Source organism: Macrobrachium nipponense, chromosome 29, assembly GCF_015104395.2.
Source record: "Macrobrachium nipponense isolate FS-2020 chromosome 29, ASM1510439v2, whole genome shotgun sequence".
In the NCBI taxonomy this organism is placed as follows: Eukaryota; Metazoa; Arthropoda; class Malacostraca; order Decapoda; family Palaemonidae; genus Macrobrachium; species Macrobrachium nipponense.
The window spans coordinates 35,716,053-35,736,528 of NC_061092.1; the positions used below are offsets into that span (position 1 = coordinate 35,716,053).

The window sequence follows — 20,476 nt, forward strand, 5'->3', positions numbered from 1 at the left end:
AGAGTATTCCCGCGATCTCCTTCAAAAAGGAGCAGTGTCAAGAGTCAAACATTTAAAATTTCAAGGTCGCTTGTTCAGCGTGCCAAAGAAAGACTCAGACAAAAGAAGAGTAATCTTAGACTTGTCCCGTCTAAACTTATTCATTCTTTGCGACAAGTTCAAGATGCTGACCATTTCACAGGTGCGGACCTTACTTCCCCGTGGGGCCGTCACCACCTCTATAGATCTTACCGACGCCTACTATCATGTCCGGGTAGCAAGGCACTTCCGTCTGTTCCTAGGCTTCAAGTTAGGGAACCAAGCCTACTCCTTCAAGGTAATGAATGCCCTTCGGGCTCAACATAGCCCACAGGATATTTACAAAGATCTCAGGGTATTATGGTAGTAGCCTATCTGGGCAATTGGCTCGTGTGGGCCTCAAGCATCGAAGATTGCCGCAAGGCTACAGCCACGGTCATCCGTTTTCTCGAATACCTAGGATTCAAGATAAACAGGGCAAAGTCCCGGCTAACGCCAGCGTCCCGTTTCCAGTGGCTGGGAATTCATTGGAACTTGGATTCGCATACTCTCTCAATCCCGCCGTTGAAAAGGAAAGAAATAGCCAAGGCAACCAGACAATTTCTGAAATGCAAACAGACTTCCCAGAGAAACCAAGAAAGAATCTTAGGTTCTCTCCAATTTGCTTCAGTGACGGACGTCCTATTGAAAGCCAAACTGAAGGATATAAATCGGGTTTGGCGTTCAAAAGCGAACAAAAGATTCCGGGACAGGTTAGCCCCGATCCCGGCAATCTTACGGAAACGTCTCCGCCCCTGGGCGGAGGTCAAGAATTTGTCAAAGACAATTCCACTACAATTCCCTCCACCAGCCTTAGTGATCCACACAGATGCGTCACTAACAGGTTGGGGAGGATACTCACAGTACAAGAAGGTACAAGGTACTTGGTCCCTTCAATTCCGCCAGCCTCATATAAATGTCCTGGAAGCCATGGCGGTGTTCCTCACCCTGAAGAAGCTTCGCCCAGCCAAGAAATCTCATATCGCTGGTGCTCGACAGCGCAGTGGTAGTACACTGCATCAACAGGGGAGGTTCAAAATCAAGCCACATGAACCATGTCATGATAGCCATCTTTTCACTAGCAGGCAAGAACAAGTGGCACCTATCAGCTACTCACCTTGTCGGAATACAGAACGTGGTGGCCGACGCGCATTCACGTTCAGTCCCACTGGTGTCCGAATGGTCTCTGGACAAGAAGTCATTCAGTTGGGTATGTCAGCTAGTACCGGGGCTTCAGGTGGCTCTCTTTGCCACGGAATCGAACCACAAACTCCCTTGTTATGTGGCCCCCAACCTGGACCCTCTGGCTTACGCCACGGACACGTTGGCTATAGATTGGAATCAATGGAACAAGATTTACCTCTTTCCTCCAGTGAATCTTCTCATAAAGGTTCTGCACAAGCTGAAGACATTCAAGGGTCAGGTGGCTCTGATAGCCCCCAATTGGTCCAAGAGCAATTGGTTCCCCCTTCTCCTGGAGTTGGGTCTCCGCCCTCAACAGATTCCCAACCCCAAGCTGTCACAGCTAGTACAAATGAGGACTGTGTTCGCTTCCTCAGGACTTCAGAAAGCCCTAACTTTATGGACTTCATGAAGTTTGCAGCTCAGAGGGATGCGGATATCGATCCTCAGAACATCATGTTCTTGGAATCAGATAAACTTGAATCAACCCTTCATCAATACGATTCAGCAGTTAAAAAACTGGCTGGGTTCCTGAACGAATCTAATGTACATACCATGACCACAAATCTGGCAATCTCCTTTTTCAGGTCACTATTTGAACAAGGTTTGGCAGCTAGTACAATCACTACTACCAAATCAGCCCTGAAAAAGATTTTCCAATTCGGATTCAAGATTGATCTAACAGAATCATACTTTACTTCCATCCCCAGAGTTTGCGCCAGGCTCAGACCTACTGAAAGGCCCAAGTCAGTGTCATGGTTCTTAAATGATGTCCTTAAGTTGGCATCAGATACTAACAACACCTCGTGTGATTATCAGTCCCTATTGAGGAAAACTCTATTCCTCATAAGCTTAGCCTCAGGTGCTAGAATTTCAGAACTGTCGGCTTTATCTAGAGACCCAGGTCATATAGAATTTCTCCCTTCAGGGGAAGTGTTACTTTCTCCAGATCGGTGGTTTCTTGCCAAAAATGAGGACCCATTAGATAGGTGGGCTCCGTGGAAAATCGTTCCGCTTCCACAGGACCCATCCCTTTGCCCGGTAACTTCATTGAAATCTTACTTAAATAGGACAACTCTGAAATCTTCTGGGCCTCTATTTATTAGAGAAAAAGGTGGCACCATTTCCCTAAAAGGTATTAGGCAACAAATCTTATATTTTATCAAAAAAGCCAACCCGCAGTCCTTCCCACGGGTACATGATATTAGAGCTATAGCTACCTCAATAAACTTTTTCCAACATATGAATTTTGAAGATCTGAAGAAGTACACTGGCTGGAAATCTCCGACAGTATTTAAACGCCATTACCTTAAGTCCTTGGAAGCCCTTAAGTACCCGGCGGTAGCGGCGGGAAACAGTTTCCCCCGATACCAGCGGTGATAGTAGTCAGTAGTTCAGCTTATGTCTCTCCTTTGCCTTCTCCTTCCTACCGGCCTCATTAGCATTCTTGCCTTAGTCCCAGTTACGTCACTGTCGTACTGGTCCTTGGATGTAACATATTGTACATAATGTCTAGTTCATAAGGACTTTATATCTCAAATGTTTGTTTGCCATGATCATTAATGTTGTTTGATAGTTTTAAGGTTACTTACTCTTTATGTTACTGGTTTGTAATTTGATCTAGATTATAATGAACTAACCTTCATTGTTTTTCATTGGAATCCTTTTGGAAAGTAATTTGTGTTCTTCCTTTTTCCAAGCTTGGTATTTTCTCTGGTACTATTTCACAGAGTGACACGACCAAGCCCAGAAAAGGGATTTTGACGTAGGAAAAATCTATTTCTGGGTGAAGGGCCCGTGTCGCCTAGTGAAATCCCACCCTTGTCTTTCCCCCCCAACTGTGCACCAAGCTTGGGTGCTATCTGCAGGTATGACGTCACAGGCGCTTGCTACACGGTAGCAGGTAGTGAGCCATAGGTCGGCTCCTCTCTTTTTGAGGTTTTTTGATGTAGGAGAGGCTAATTGGAGAAGGACCCGTGGTAGTGGTTTCACTCGCCCCAGAAACCATACTGACACCTTTTAATAAAGGTGAGCGAGCCAGAATATTCTGGCATTTCCAATTTAGTGGTTCTCTGGTATTATAACAATATTTTACCTTAGAAATAGTGCTAAAGGAACCTATTTCACTGGGCGACACGGGCCCTTCGCCCAGAAATAGATTTTTCTTACGTCAAAATCTCTTATGTACTGTGTTTGATATAGTAATTAATTGAATTTAAAAATTAATATGCAAACCCACTTTTTGTGATAGCCGCCTTTCTACTTTGTGTTAAGGGTCGGTAGCAAAGGTATGCCAACATCTTTATTAGTACATATTTTCGCTCTAACGTTAGGACGAGACATGTATTCATCCAAAATTTACGCTTATGCTTTGGAAATTACCGAGGGGAACTTTGCAGGTTTGTCCTTTGGTTCTTCTAGTAATTCCTCTTCTCCTTCATCCTTTCGCTATCTATCGAACGAAGGTAGAAGAGGGGGCGTGTGGTGTTGGTGTTTGGGGGATCTCATTTTGGAAGGCGATGCCCTTGGATGCAAGAGGAGTATCTTTATTACTTTAAATCATATTTTCTTTCTTTTACAGGCTAACAGTGGTGATAGTGATTACAGCAGTAGATGGTTGGATATCTCTTCTTGTTGATTATCCTAACCTGTGATTATTAACTCTATTCATGCTGGTAAATATACCTCATCCTGTAGAAGTAGTCTTGCAGAATTTGTTGAAGAGGAAGAGAGCTTGTCAAGGGTTGTCATCTTCCTCTTCGGAATCATCATATTTTTCATCAGCCTCCACCCCTTCGGCTGGCTCTCCCTTTCCTTCGGGAATGGGTTCGAACCGTCACGCTGTCCCCAGGGCCTAGCATGTCGGGAGCTGTAGAGGCGCAAACTTCGGTTCACACTTCTCCTGCTAGTCCTAGAGGTACTGCCCCTAAGACTAGTTCTGTGTCGGGCGCGCGTTCATGAGTCCCTAAGTGCATGTAAATCTTTGGATTCACTTGCATCCAGAGTCAGTGACGCCGAGTCTGCTCACCTTCGTGACTCGGGCACGGAGTGGAAGGAGCGAGTCACTCAGGTGACTCATGTCTTACCAGTGATCGCTCTCGCGGGACCGTGCACGCAGAGACTGGTAGGGGATCCCCCATTCGATCCTCTTGGGAGGTTTCGGCCTCAACAAGGACTTGGATGTGTTTTAGGACGGTATTGCTCTCTTCAGTCAGGTGCACACTCGGCCCTACCCAGACGACGGTCACGTTTGTGTGACCGACTGGTCTTGGTGGTGGCAAACGTTTCCCCTGCTGTACGAGAGTTTCATAACCCTCCTCGGAAAATTGTTTTCTCCAATAACGCTTTCCTAGACTCACGTCGTGACCATCACCGCAGGTTGATGGCTGCCCGTGACTCGCTTCTCCTGCTAGTTCCGCTAGCAAGGCGAGCGAGAGCGTCCAGTCTCCCTCCCCTATTCCCTCTACTTCCTTTGGCTGTGCTGGGAGGGGCTAGGTGAATAGGAGGGATCCTGCAGAGTGCTCTCCATAGGATTCAGCGTCGGGGGACTACAGTTCCTGGAAGGGACCTTAGGGTCCTACACTACGTACGTCCACATCGTTGAGGAAGGATCTTATGTCAAAACTGGAGACTATGTCTCCATGGCTTTTTCTGCCCTTTGGACAGATTTCAATTCACAGTTCCCTATGGGTTCCTGCATTTTGGGAGCCTCGATTGTATATTTTATTGAATTGTACTCTCATTCAAGTCATAAATGCTTGCATTTAGGAGTGGTTTTTATGCCCATTCCTCCTCGATTTCTACAAGAGTTGAGGAGGGCCCCCACCTAGATGATCATTTGATGAAATTTGAGGGTCTCGCCAAGCGCTTAAAATTCTTTGGAATTTGTAGCACTCTCAGAGTGTTTTGGTCTCCCATGATCTGCAAACACTTGGGCGAAACAAGAATTCCTGATAATTGTTATTACAATAACCGGGAACCTTGCTGAATGCTCGAATTTCTTGGAATTTCTGTAATTTCCAAACACTTGGGCGAGACAGACATTCCCGGTAATTGTTATTACAGAAATCGGCGCTCACCCGATTATTGTCATACAAGAGTCGGGTTTTTCTCACTGAGCGTGGGAATTCTTACAAATTCTAACGCTTGCCAAGCGCTCACTATTACGAGTGCTTGGATGGCTAAACGAGTCTTTACCAGTAACAGATGAGTCTACTCCTCAGTCTGGTTTGGAGTTATGTAGAGCTTGGAACTGCATGCAACACCTGGGTGAATGGTCAAGTACCGTCCTTGTGTATTGGACCTTAGGGTCCGAACACGTAGGACAGCAGACACAGAATCCCTCTTCTTCTTCTCAAAGCTTTGGCCTCAAAGGAGAACACTTAACTTTGAAGAAGTGATAGTTCTTTGTTGACGGTTACCGCTCATAATTATGTAGTGGTGATCTGCTCAGTTCGCTCGGCTTGGCTCGACCAGACAGCTCGATCTGCCGATCTGAGTGCTCAGCTCTAACGAACGAACTCTCTGCTCTTGGTCGGTGCGGTTCTTTGCCATGACGTAGCACCCTCCCTTCCCATGTTGCAGTGAGTTTCAAGAGGTCATCGTTTCAAGAGGTCATCGTCTTTGTCATCTGACGCCTCCTAACCTCCCTCTTCAAAGATTTCCATGTCCAAAGAAGAGGAAGGTATTCTCTACCCCATAAGAAGTCTCGCTTCGAAACTTCAAAGGGTCTGCACCCTTTCCATGGAGAGGAAGTAATTGGCTGTCTCTTCGGCTCACCTGCTCCTTCCGTAGTGGGAACCTGGACGCTATCCACAAATATGGTCTCGGGAGCCCCCGGAGTTAAAACCCAGGTTCGTTCTCTTGTCTCTGGTTCCAAGGGTGGTGCTCATGGAACTGGGGTTGTGTCAGGCATACTTGTGTACGGGTGTGTCCGAGTGTACGTATAACTCCCAAAGGGGGTCATACATCCACAGTCAGTGATAGGTAGACTTCTTTCCATCATGATAGTGGCGCAGGATGAGAGAAGGGACCGAGCTGCGTTGGAGGCTCTGACCCACTTGTGAAAGCCAGGAATGGCTATTCTTCAGGTGCCAAGATCAATGTCGCTGTCCCTCGGGACAAGGCATCTGAAGGAGATAATAGGAGGCCCTCTGTGTAGTCCCCTTCATGAGGTTCAATCATGTAGAGGATAGATGCGTAGCAAGACGTGGCAAGTTCTCACCAGCTTTTACTGTATTTACTTCCAGTCAGCTTTCGCTCGTGTTTGCGCGAACGGAACAGTTGTAGGAATGAATGCCTCGTTTAAGGGGACCGTCCGCTATGGCGGATGACATGTCAACTTGAAAAAATAAAAAATAGAGTTATTACTTGTATATATGCAGAAACATGCCGTGCATGCTTTCCAGAAGTTTCAGTCAATTATTTTTACAAATAATGAAGATATAGCGGTCTTTAAATGATGACGTCATCGTAACTGCGTTGTCTGTATGACTGAGTTTGACAGAATCGTTTTTGTGTGTTTATTTTTGCATATATACAGGGATTTTTTCAGATTTTTTTCGAGATTCTCATACATCTGGTACCAATGAAAGGTAGGGTGAGAGGAGAGCTGCTCAGAGCGGCTATTTATAGGCGAGAGCCGCGAGACTCAGAGAATGACTCAGTTACGCCACAGACGTCAAAGGAGTTACATGCACTTCGTCACTTGCATTTGGTCACTAGCTATTTACGTTGTTTTTATAACTTCTTAGTGAACTTATAGCAATGCTGAAGTTACCTAAGATCAAGAAGGCTACTCAGCAACTAAGGCTAGCAAAGTTAGCGAAGGCCAGGAGTGTGCTGAAAGAAAAACACGAAAATTCATTGTTATCAGTGCCCTCATTGTCTCATGTCTCGCCGTCAACATCATTGTCTGGTGTCACGCTGAGGGTATTAATACCACTTTTAGGGGTAGGACCAGGATCCTTGATGTAGAAATCAACAATAAAAGTACAAATAAAGTAATTATCATAATGTTGTTTTGACTTTTATAAGAAAAAAGCGAAATTTACATAGCAAATCTTTGGGAGCTCATGACTCAAAAACATACTTATGCGCATGTCGGTAGCCATTACTCAGTTATGTATTATCCAATTTTAGAGAGAAAGATATCATTGGAAAGAGGAATAAAAATCCCATAATTCTGTGTGACAGAATTTTGATTTCTTTCTTTTTTTTAGATTTTTTGAGTGTCTAGACTAAAAAAAAAAAAATTCATAAAAAAAATAAAAATTCTGTCACACAGAATTGTTCCGTATATAAAGAAGTTTTTATGGTATGATTTTCAATACAACTGATGTCATATTAGCGGAGAAATCGCTACCTATTTTTTTTTTAAATCATAATTTTTGCTAATAAAACTAAAAGTTTTTGCTCAAATGACTTGAAATTTTTATATGATGAAGGTATTATATATATCTAAAACATATATGAAAATTATCTATTTTGCGTAATAAATAAAAAAAATAGACATCATAGCGGACGGTCCCCTTAACAGAATGAGAACATCACAAGCTCAGGGAAGAGCGGACAAGAACAGTCAATCCTCTTTTTTTTTTTTTTTTTTTTTTTTTTTTTTTTTTTTTTTTTTTTTTTTTTTCCCTCTACTTCCTGGTTATACCAGAATGATCAAGGAAATAAGAGGAATTCTGTGGAGTTTACTCCTCAGAATTTGAGCCCGAGAGACTTATGTTTTGGTTCAATCTTGGAATCTTACCAATTATGTCAATCCATTCAGGATGGATATCACCGGGAGGTTTGAACGCCTCTCCAGTGCTACGGTTTTGGGAACAACCAGTTTGGCTTAAACTAGTCGTCTTTGGTGTCCTGTTATCACCGTAGAAGTCTCCTTTGGGAAAACTTCACCTTCGCTCTCTTCATTAGAGGATGAAGGGGGTCTGCTTCCAGTTCTTATTCTTGTCCCTTGAATGAAGAAGAATTAGGCTGGAGTGCAATTTACAGGAACTTACAAATATACTAGTATATTTCTCTCGTGACATGCTTCTTTTATCAGTTGCATTGTCCGAGTAGTAGGCGCATACCTGTAAGTTAACTCTTCTGGTATGTGACCAAGTCTAATAGTACATTCTCTTAATTAACCTGGAACTCAGGACAGCCCTTTGGGCCTCCCAAGAGTTGCCAGTTTTGATTTTGAGATAACTAGTGGTATTGTTTCCCAACAACACCAGAGCATTTGCATTATCACCGAACAACAGGGTTTTTTTCCCTCTCATTTCGGTTAAAATGCAGATGCTCGAGTGTAACTTTTTTGCTCTCGATGGTTCTCGCTAAATGCATTCCTTCATGGATTGCTCTACCAGGCAGCTCAGGATGACGACAAGTTGAGCAAGCAGTGTATTACTATGCTTCAGTACTGCTTACTCTCCGAGATATTTCGGTTTGGTATTGTTTCTCCTCTGTCGAGGGTTGACTACCAATTCACATCTCTGCCCGGCAATCACAGTCTTAGGTCTCTGGTTGGCTGGAATTCTTGTCCATCTCTCCTGCACCACAGGTCTCTGGTTGGCTGGAATTCTTGCCCATCTCTTCTACACAACATTTGCCATTGCGAGAATTTTCAGAGATATATCTCATTAGACTTGTCATCATCTTTCTGTTTACCCCACGGTATATAGACTTATCATCTTTCTGTTTACCCCACGGTATAACAGAAGTCTGTAGCCTAGTCTTCTACTTCATTGCACCTGCCCCATTGGCCGCTGTGATGACGCAGAATGATATTCTTTAGACAATTTGAGTTTGTTTTCTAATATACATTTCCTAATTCATAAGGTGGTTGATCCAGATCAGTCATTACTTTGTCTTATTGGTGTGTTGCTGAACCCTAGAAGGATGACACCCATCATTAAGAGTCAGTGTCTTTATCCGCTGCAGACTGCTATTGCAGAAGTGTCCAATGACACGTCTTTCTCTGAGTCTTACGAGATCATGAGAGACTTCACTGCAGTTGGATAGTCCAGTGGATGGGTACATTTCATCACTCCGAAGAATATGTCAGACCGGAAGATAGATAGGTCTCATTGCGACCATATTTATATCTTCCTTCGGGTCTGCCCACAGGTCCTTGGAACCTAATTTTCTTGGACTGGTGGTGGATGCTTGCAGGTTGTGTTTGCTTACCCGACTCCTTCAAGAGGACAAGTTGCATCTCGCCAATGGTGTGCGGTTCTAGAGGTAAAAAGGATGTGAGAGTGACTGGCCTCTCCACCTTCCACACCTCGTCCTTCTACTCCTCTTCCTTTGGGTTGAGGATAGGACTTGAACTTACACTGATTGATGCGGTAAGCTTACACATTGAGCTTCCTTTCTATTTTTCTTATCAGAATCATAGAAGCAATCCCGCTCCTACCTCTAGCAAGGGGAGGAAGGAGACTGGCAATAATGCAAACCCTTCCCAGAACTTTGTATTAATGCCTTCGACTCTTAAAATATTCTTCCCAGCCCTTTTTCGGATGAGTTACAATTCCTCACTCATTTCGAAAAGGGCCAGAAGTCTGACTCTTGATTATGCAGGGCACTCCTCCTTGCTCTTACGACCAGGAGGAATAGCCCAAGTGTGCAGAACTCTAGTCAGTTCTAGAGGCTCACTCACAGTCCTCCCACTAATCAGTCTTCCTTATGTAAAGGACCAAGGGTTTTTATATCGTGTAGGAATAAATCAAAATTTTTGAAAGTAAATTTATTTTTCTTAACTATACAAACCTGAAGTCCTTTACATTTATGCCCACCTCATGCCACCCCTCAATGGGCCGAAAGGCAAAGTGGAGTATTTACATCCAGGGCAGGCGGGCCTACCCGCCTACCAGACAATAGTTACTGCCTAATCACCCTGTTCAAGAATTTAATGGCCGTAATCCGAGCTACGCTGAAAGTAATACCTTATGTAAAGGACCTCAGGTTTGTATAGTTAGGAAAAATACAATTTACTATAAAAAATTGTGATTTCAGTCTTAATAACTGGTGAAAATATCAAAAGTTTTAAAATTTTGTTTTAGTCAAGCACTCAGTCATTAATCTCAATCAAGCTTCACAGCATATTGAACATTTCACAAACAATTTTTATAAGAGCTTTATTTTATTTTTAGGTAAGGAAGCGAAATCCGTTTGGCGTATATTCTTACAAGAAATATGAATCAGATGAAGAAGAGGAGGATGAGGAAAGCATGAAATCACTTGACAAGATGAACCTTATTCTAGATGAGCATGGTAAACCAGTTGGAACTCGAGAGAGGTTTCAAACTCCTCCTCCCGCACCACTAACTTCAAAAGGGCTGACCATGGAGCTTGGTATCAAGCATTATTCCAGACACCAGACAAAGCCAAGAGCAATGTTTACTTTCCAGTGTTTACAGGTACTAGTTGAAAAACTTCTTTTTATATACGTAATACGTATACTGAAGTGCATGTAGGCACTTAGCAGATTATGTATACATTATAAAAATTGAAATTTAAGTTTATGAGTAAGCATAATGGTGTATACATAATTTACATACTTTGTTATTTCATCTTACTCTTTTGTAAGGCTTGTTCTAATCTGCGATGGTTATTCTGATTGTGTATATAACAGTTTAATATATGATTTTACTAAAGTACAAACCTCTAAATTTTAGTTTAGACTGAAGTTCTAACTGAAATTGGCATAATCTCATGGCCAAATAGCTATTGCCACCCATAGGGAAAACTACCTTTCATGTACTGTGAACAAACTGCAGTCAGTACTTGAAGTTCTTTTCAACCAACTTTTGATCTTCCCTCCATTCTCTTTTTCTATCCTGCTGTCCAACTGCTCTGACTTGATCTGTCTTCTATTTTCACCTCTTTTGGGCTAGTAATTAAGGGATCTTTTTTAAGTGCAACTTAGTGGTTTGGTTCAATTGTTTTACTAACAGCATTATAAAGTATTTTAATAATACCAAAAATGTTTAGATTCACTGAATTGGTCCAAAGGATGATGGTGATGATGATGATGATAGGTTTTACTTGTATGTACTTTGCCAGGTTGTTTTTATCACTTTCTCAGCAAGTAGTTAAGCTGACTTTCTAACCTAGAAAAGTTGTAACACAGGTGAAGTCCCTCTGGCTAACATCAGCCACTGTGAATCATTAAGAAAAAATAGGCATTTTGATGGAAATATTTTTGTGGTTGTAATTATTTTGTGATTCTCATTACTCAGTTCCTTTTCTGTTGATGGAGGCAATTTCAGGTATTCAGGTATTTTTCCTATATAGGCTGTAGTGTACCATAACAATACTGATGTTCCAGATATTTTCCATACATAACCTTAGTATGTGTTCTAGACTTGAACTAAATATCTTATTTGTGTTTCAGGAAGTTCGGCGTTCCGAATTTAGTAGTCATTATCAGAATGTTCACAGTGAGATTCAGGAGGGTCTAGAGGGATGGCTTCTCCACAGATGTCCTTTACACTTGATTGGATGTCCGTATTCCTGTGTCATGCTCCATCCTGGGAGGAAGGTTAGTGATTAAGTGGTCTTTTCTAAGTGCTCTGTTTGGAAAAGGTGATTTTATGGCATATTGTACATTTAGTTAAATTTGTTTTCTACGAGTGTGTAGTGGAATGGTAGACATGTAGGGAAACATAAAATTTTCTTGAGCCAGGGTAGCAGTTTTTGTTGATATGGGAACATTATGCAATTCTATGTACATATAATTGTGTCTAGAATTCTTTGTTCAACACCTTTGTCTATTTGTTAGCAGCTTGCATCTACTGTGCACTGTCTTTGTTAGTTGTAGCAGTCTTGAACATTAACAGCCTTTTACAGTGCCAAGAGAACTTAGGTCATTGGAGTGGAAGAGAATGTGGCTGACGGAAAATGAAGGGTACACTAAGACCGGGAACATTGAATATTTTGCTCCCATCTTATTGTAGTTAACTCAAATTCAAGTCAAATTGAGTTAGATTAATTTCTTCATTAGTGTGTGCTTACATTGTCAACAGAATCTGTTGAGTATCAGAGTAGGCAAAATTCTAAAAATTTAAGAGCAGTTTCAATTATACTACCATCAAATTATTAGTGTCATTGGGTTGGTTCATCACAGGATTTTGATTTATTTTATCAGTTCATTTTCATGACTTATGCAGTAAGGTACATATAATGATTTGCTTAATCATTCAAACTTTGGATTGTGTTAACATTTTGATAACAATAAAAACATCCTAACCATACCTCTCTGAAAACAGCTGTTTTTGTAATTTGCCTTATTGTTTTTTTTTTTTTTTTTTTGGGGGGGGGGTTGTAATTACTCTTTTATTTCCATTTTATTTTTGGCATGACAATTTTAATTTAAAGATATTTTACTGGGTTCTTATAATCTTCATTTTCTTTTTTTCCAAGCTTGACTTATCTGATCTTATCTGTTAGATGTAGTCACCTTTAAATATAGAAAACAAGGGAGAACTGCTAATACAAATTTATGTATGTGTTTGTTAGTCTGCAGTTTAGCATAGAAAACATAATCTCTCATGTTTTTAACACCTTTTGATAGTTTCAAGATAGGCATACATGAGGGCAAAGGTGGCATTTGGTACTCTCAGTTAGTGAAATTGGTTCTTTCAACAGTGTGATTTAGCTATTTAGAATTGTCAGTCCATGTATTATGGGCTCAGGTGGTACATGAGTCAGAAACATACCAAGATTATTGTGAAGGACTGCAGACAATTGGCCAATTAGATTCCAAGTACTTTAGGTAGTGTGTAGAGCCAGCATGTGAACTTGTAAGCATAATTCTTTTCCTTAAAGTTATCTTTTGATGACACATTATTATATATTTTTTGTAAGTTCGAGGAGTTAAGTATTCCACCGTCATTTGTAAATACCAAGACCTTTTCCCTTTAATCTAGATCTAGCAGGTGAACATTTTCAGCTAGACTACCTAAGACAAGATTTATCATTCTTCAAGCAAACAGTTCTAGGTACACCACATCAACTTTTTTTCTTGTACATGTTGAAATATATTCCTACCTTTTGTAGTTTATAGAGCACAGCTTGAGGTTTTAAAGTTAGCTCTCATAAGAAAAGTCAGCACTCATAAGAAAAAATAATGTTATTGATATGTTTTTCTGTCTTCCCTTTTCATACTAACTAATTATAATATTGTTTATACTTTTCAACCCATGGACGAGTGTGATGGCTGTTTGAATACAAAACTTCTGCTTCATAATATGATCTCATTTGCCATTATGCTTATATGATGGTTATAGTAATTATGGAAGTGTCCTTTATTTATAAAATGAATCTCATTACAGGATGGTGATGTGATATATTGTGATTCCCTCAAAGCATTTGGTGTTCGACCAAAGTTAACTTATGAACCTGCATCATGCGGTAAGTTTAATTCCACTTGTTCCAAAAGAATTGCTAACGTGAGATGAATTAATCAGTTTCTGCTATCACTGCATATTTTAAATTTTTGCTGATCTTGGGTTTGGTAAGAGCTCCATGTTCATTTTGTTTCTTCTGGTCTGTAGATTTAACTGTCAAAACTTCTTTAACTTTACCTTAATCTAGTTATCATCTATCAAAAAACAAGTCCTGCAGGCCAACTTCATTAAATATCAAGAGCTGACTTGTTGTTCATGTTAAACTATAAACTACTCTACAAATTTACTTCAGGAGGCCTTCCCAGATCCCGGTCTCCAAGTGTTGAAAAAACTTCCAGCAGCTTTAGTCAGATGAGTCTAACACCATCGAAAAGAACATTAAAACCTATACCAGAAGGTCATGGAAACCGTCACCTACAGGTGGAACATTATTATGCATCTAGTTTACATTTGACGTATTTGCCGTTCGAGGTATTGCTACGAATTGCCAGCTTCTTAGATGGTTTTAGGTAAGTTTTTCTTCTTTTTATTAGCTGGATAACTTTTCCTCTCTATTGTGTATTAAAAGAATGGTCAGAAGCTTGATCATAATCTGAAATCATATTATTAAGGAGTCAGCTTAATCTGTTACTGTTTTCTCCTTATACTATTGGCACTTCATTCATGATCTGCAGTAATCAGAGATTAGCTCAAATTTATGGATAATGTAAGCACTATGTAAATGACCATTAAGAATTCTCTTTCCTTTTCAGCTTGAACAATTTATCATTATCATGCCGACTGATGAGAGATATATGCTTTTCTTTGCTAAATGAGCGTGGACTTATCGTTTTAGAATGGATACGGTATATTGAAGATGGGAAAGTACGGTGGAGACAAGGGAAAAAGGTCAGTAATTCTACATATATTGCATTAAAATGTATATGAAATTAATTTTTGTATAGCGCATCTATTGTAGTATTAGAAAATGTATGAAATTAATTTTTTTGTATAATGAACCCCATAGGAAAATACCAACTGCTCTCAATGTTAAAGGTTTTTGCTGAACCTTGTTTGCCCACAGCCTTGTTATTTTGTCTTCTATGTTTTGCACAGCAAATGATTTGAACACATTCCATTATTTAATCCATCAGATTTAGGGTAAAAGAGATTATGGTATGTATGCAGTGCACACACTACCTACAGTCAAGAGTATTTTTGTATTTTTCAGTTATTGCGCCTCCAGAATACGTATATCCATTGTCTTGACATATTTTCTTTTATTAGCTTTGGGTTAATTTTATTTTGGAAATAAATATATTTATTTTGAAAAAGTTCACACTAGGGTCATCTGTCAGCACTGAAATTTTGTGTGTGTTGTGAAGGTAGCATGTGCAGACATCCAAGATCGAGTGTACTGATCATGAACAGAAACAGGCACAAAAACATTTTATGTTGTACGTGTACAGTATGCACCTGCATGTACATGTGAAGTAGAGTTATACATGTGTACTTTGCCTATGTGTAGATTATTCTTGGCCATTTACTGGACTTGAATTGTGCATGCATGTTGGTTGGCTAATGCACTAAATCCATGTATAATTTTGGTCTTACAAAATCTTAATCTCAATAAGGCTTCCTTAAATCTTCTGTCTTATATCATTAACTTTGTAAATACTGTTGTGAGTAAATGAACAAAATCTTAATCTTAATAAGGTTTCCCTAAATCTTCTGTCTTATATCATTAACTTTGTAAATACTGTTGTGAGTAAATGAATAAAATAGCTCAAAGTAAATGAATACTTGTGACAAAAACCATACATAACATTTTAGTTTTTTTTGTCTAAAATACCAATCAACTCATCTCATGATGCTTATATGAGGCTAGGCTAAACTATTTCACATAATGATGATGGTGATGTAACTTCTATGAGGCTTACACTCACTGACTATATAAACACACATGCAACTCTGAGAAACCATGGATTATCTACTAACAACTATGTTTATGGATTGCCTGGCAATATTACCACTTAACTGGCCGTGGTGAATTAATCTCCAGGATCTTCAGCATTTTTGTTATGTACACCATCCATCCATATGTTGAGGAAGATCTAGAAAAGAGGTTGGTCTTGGGGCTGTGGAGGTGGCAGAAGATCTAGTTGTTGTTGGTTCTTCTGTGGTAGTAGGTAGCAGCGATTGGCAGAGAGCAAGAGTACTGAGTTTTACTCTCAGGAAAATGGCTTGGCTGTTTTGCCTTTTCCTTTCCTCAAGGATGTTTAAAAGGCATTTTCTTCCAATTGCTTTACTGAAGCTCATATCATAGATGGGTCAATAGTATAAAAATAATACAACAGATGCTTCCATTTACATAGATGCTCTGCAGTTTTGTCCAATGTAATCTTGTTCTTTGCAGTGTTTCTACATCTTGTTCACAAGATATCGCTTAGGTGTTCCTTGGTTAATATTGTTTGTGGGGTTGATTAATTTATGAAGTTCCTGGTTTTTATATCGTGAAGTTGTAGTCAAATTCAGAATTTAATATACAAACTGTCCAACTGCTAACATATTCTGGCCAGATGTTCTTCAAGCATGAATTTTTTTTGTCTCTGGCTTGATAGCATTTGTTGCTCTTTCAAATACAATGGAATTAGCATTTGTGTACTCCCTCCATGTTTATGATGTTCCCTCTACCCAGATTTGTCTGCCATCATTTGGACTTCCTCTCCATTGAGTATCATGTAATGTGCCTTGAACATCCTTATATACCACTTGAGATGATGGCTGAATGAGAGATCTTGTTTCAGAGGAATGTAGATTGCCCAAGCGCTCATCCTTCAGATTCTGGATGGTCAAGGGCATTGTCCAGAATCAGTAATGTCACAAAGGGCTTGCTTGCACATTATATTCTAACCAGCAAAAAACTTTTAAAAAAATCAGTGGTGTCCAAGTCTTCCTATGCATCTAGAAAACCGAGCATTTAAATTAACTTTCTTCCATGGTTTTAGAGTTAAGAGCTCTGTAGACCAGAGCCACTTTAATTACTGTATATTTATGTGTATAAGATGACCTTTAGAAAGAAAAAGTATAAAATTAAGGCAAATTTCCATGAATTTATCTATATCTGTAGTATAAGATGACTGCTAAATTACAAAACCATCTGTATGCAGTTATCCCCTGGTACTACACTCACCCACAAATACCAAAAATCTGCAAATACGGCATTAGTACCCTCTTAGAACACTTAAAACTGCCTATTTTAATAGTTCAAACACCTAAGAGCCCCTCTGAAATGCTTATAATGGCCTATTTTAATAGTTCAAACCCCAAATATACCTTCAACTATCATCCTAAAACATGGTTATGAAAGTAATATGAATATACATTAATTGCCCTCTGAAAAAATCTACAAATAGGCAAATTTTCCATGAATAATGTGGATGTATGTTCCACAGAAAAATCCACAAATAACTGAAGCCATGAGTGCTCAACCACAAATAAGCTGGGGTCAACTGTATAGGCTAGCTTTTGGAACAACAGGTATCTTATGAAATATTGGTTATGAAAAGATGATGATGTTACAAATGCTGTTTTACTTTTAGTGTATCCTTAGACATTCAAATAAACAAAATGAACGGTATGTGCCTGATTGTGTCTGCACAACAGTCGAGCTAGCCTGTTCTCTGGTGCCCTAAAACCAGTTATTAATTTTTTCTTCCTTCAGGTGTTTACCCCCATTCAGAGCAATATCATTGGCATTAAATACTTGCTGTGGCAAGTATCACCCTTCTTCAAAAAGTTTCATGAGGACGTTGAGAAACTCATCAGATGCTTCTCCATTGACAGAGGCTGCATCTCCTGTAATTTTGAAGATATATAGGCCAAACTGTTTCTTAAAAATCTCTAAACAGCCTTTTCTGGCTTGTGGCAACAAACATCCTTTAATTTTCTTTGATCATAAAGGAATCTGTTGGAATACTTTTTTATAGTACTGCTTTACCCACATACAAGGTTTAGTTTCTACACAAGAGATAATAGAACCTTGCACAGTGTGCAGATGCTTGGCCCCAGAGTGTAGCTGAAGCAGTGTCATTTACTTTTCTTTGTTCTTGACTTATCCTTGTTTCAGATGGCAATGGAGGCAATGATGTTAAGCACTTCTCAGTAGACTCATAGACTGTTATGGAGAGCAGTTACTGTGCCATGCACCACTACTTTAGTTTTCCTGACTTATACAGTCAGTGCTTACAAAGGGTTCAGCTTACAACGTTCCGAGGTTACAACGCTTTTCAAATATGTATATGTATTCATCAGAAATTATTTTCCAGTTTACGACACATTTCAGGGTTACAGCTCTGATCCAACGGAAGAAATATGGCTCCAAAAAGTAAAAATAATAAAGATTTAGAGTTTTTTATGAAAAACTCAATAAAAATGCAGTTAACATCATTTTCAATACACCCAAAGCATTAAAATTAAAATTTTCTTTGAATTTTCGAGGATTTTTTGGCTTACGATGTAGCGTAGGAACAGAACCTGTACCAAACGGGACCTGTTCGTATTATGGTTTTTGCATGTCAAGTTTTTTATTTACCCATATTCATTGGGTTTTTCTCTTTATTTTCTTTTTTAAGTATGAACATACTAAAATAACTGAAAAAGGATGCAGATGAAAGCCTAAACCAGATAGGAATTTGGGCAGAAATTGTTCAAGTTAGGAGAAATTTTCATATCTCAATTCCTTTTAGGCATGCTGTATATGACAGAATGCTCTTTATAAATACTAATAACAAGTAAATCTTTTGGATAGTTGTGAGTCTATAAATGTGACTCCCCTGTCTACAATCCCATTCATTCCTCTTACTGTACTTCTGTTCATATTTTCTTTCTCTATCTTAATTTCCGTCCTGTCGTAACAGTTGTTTCATTGTGCAACTGTGAGATTTTCCTTCTTTTACAAGTTTAAAATCTTTTACTCCAAGTTCCATTTCAGTCCTGAATGACCTTACAGGTCTAGTGCTTGGCCTTTGGCCTTTAGTATTTTATATTCAATTACAGTGGTACCTCGAGATACGAAAGGCTCAACTTACAAAAAACTCAAGATATGAAAGCCAATGCGAAAAATTTAACGGCTCTACATACGAAAAGTTTTCAAGATATGAAAGGTTTCTGAAAGTCCGAGATTCGCCCGGATAACAATTTTGAAACTCGCGCTGCGCGCCGCCATCTTAGTACTAGTAGACTTGCCACCATCCTCCTGCTCTCCCATTGGTTCCTGATGCTAGTCACCACCATGAAATCCTTCTCTCCTATTGGACAGCATCCCTCCCATCATGCATCTTATACGTATACGTGGTGGCGTACCTATCTCGGCCTCTTCGTACCAACATCTTTATCGTACGCACACGGCATTCGTTCGGTCCAACGATTTCGTTTAGTAACGTAAATTTGTTAGTGATTTCGTTGCAGTACTATTATCGTGTTGTGCGAAAACTTTATTGTGTAACTTATACGTAAATTACGTACAAGATAACGTAGTCATGGGTCCCAAGAAAGTTGAAATTCACGGAAAGAAGCGCATGCTCTCTTTGGAGACAAAGGTGGAGATCATCAAGAAGTACGAAGCTGGTATGCGATTGAGTGTGATCGCAAAGGAATACGGCCGTAATCCGTTCGACAATAGGCTCCATCCTTTAACAGAAGGATGCCATCAAAGCAGCTACACCGTCAAAGGGCATCACTATTTTGTCCAGCAAGAGGACCCACGTGCACGACGAGATGGAATGGCTGCTCCTCGTCTGGATAAAAGACAAAGAGATCGCTGGCGATACGGTAACGGAGACAGCAATCGCCCACAAGGCCAGCGCTATTTTCGGCGATTTGATTGCGCAGGCGGAAGACGACGGAGGGGAAGGGACTTCAACGCCAACCCCAGAGTTCAAGGCTTCGCATGGCTGGTTCGAGAAATTCCGTAAACGGACTGGCATCCATTTGGTGGTGCGTCATGGGGAGGCTGCCAGCTCGGACACGAAAGCGGCCGAAGCATTTAAGAAAACTTTCGACGAGATGATGACCAAGGAAGGCTACAGTTCTCAGCAAGTCTTCAATTGTGATGAGACTGGCCTTTTATGGAAAAAAATGCCTCGTCGGACGTACATCACGGAGGAAGAGAAGAAGCTACCTGGGCATAAGCCTATGAAAGACAGGCTTACGCTCGCACTTTGCTCAAATGCCAGTGGGGATTGCAAGGTGAAGCCCCTACTGGTGTATCATTCCGAGACTCCTCGAGCCTTCAAGGCCCACAAAGTGCTGAAGGAGAAGCTTCCAGTGATGTGGAGGGCTAATGCAAAAGCCTGGGTAACGAGGCTTTTGTTCACCGAGTGGGTAAATCTGTGTTTTGGCCCGACAGTGAAGAAATTTTTGGAAGAGAAGCGCCTCCCCCTGAAATGTCTGCTGGTGTTGGACAATGCCCCTCCCCACCCTCCTGGCCTCGAGGAAGATATCCTAGCGGAGTATTCCTTCGTCAAGATTCTTTTTCTTCCGCCCAACACCACCCCTCTCCTCCAGCCCATGGACCAGCAAGTGATAGCGAACTTTAAGAAGCTGTACACGAAACATCTTTTCAAGAGATGTTTCGACATCACCGATACCACAAACCTCACCTTGCGTCAATTTTGGAAGGAGCATTTCGACATCATCATTTGCATCCAACTTATCGACCAAGCTTGGCCGGAGGTTTCGAGGCGAACCTTGAATTCCTCGTGGAGGAAACTCTGGCCTGATGCCGTATCTGCCCGAGACTTCGAGGGATTCGACGTGGGCGAAGCTGGTGTTGCAGAGTCAGAAACAGTTGA

At 40.4% G+C, this 20,476-nt stretch overlaps 1 protein-coding gene across 2 annotated transcripts in view; it reads left to right on the top strand.

Annotated features, from left to right (window-relative positions):
- LOC135206240 (F-box only protein 30-like) overlaps positions 1–20,476 on the top strand; it is a 36,813-nt gene that overhangs the window by 6,418 nt on the left and 9,919 nt on the right. For both annotated transcript variants that reach the window (XR_010312701.1, XM_064237613.1), the window contains exons 2-6: positions 10,386–10,652; positions 11,630–11,776; positions 13,569–13,647; positions 13,936–14,152; positions 14,396–14,531. Coding sequence is in view for 1 of the 2 variants with exons in the window: in XM_064237613.1 (XP_064093683.1) it covers positions 10,386–10,652; positions 11,630–11,776; positions 13,569–13,647; positions 13,936–14,152; positions 14,396–14,531 (846 nt within the window). In the remaining variant the exon portion in view is untranslated. The remainder of the gene's footprint in view (positions 1–10,385; positions 10,653–11,629; positions 11,777–13,568; positions 13,648–13,935; positions 14,153–14,395; positions 14,532–20,476) is intronic.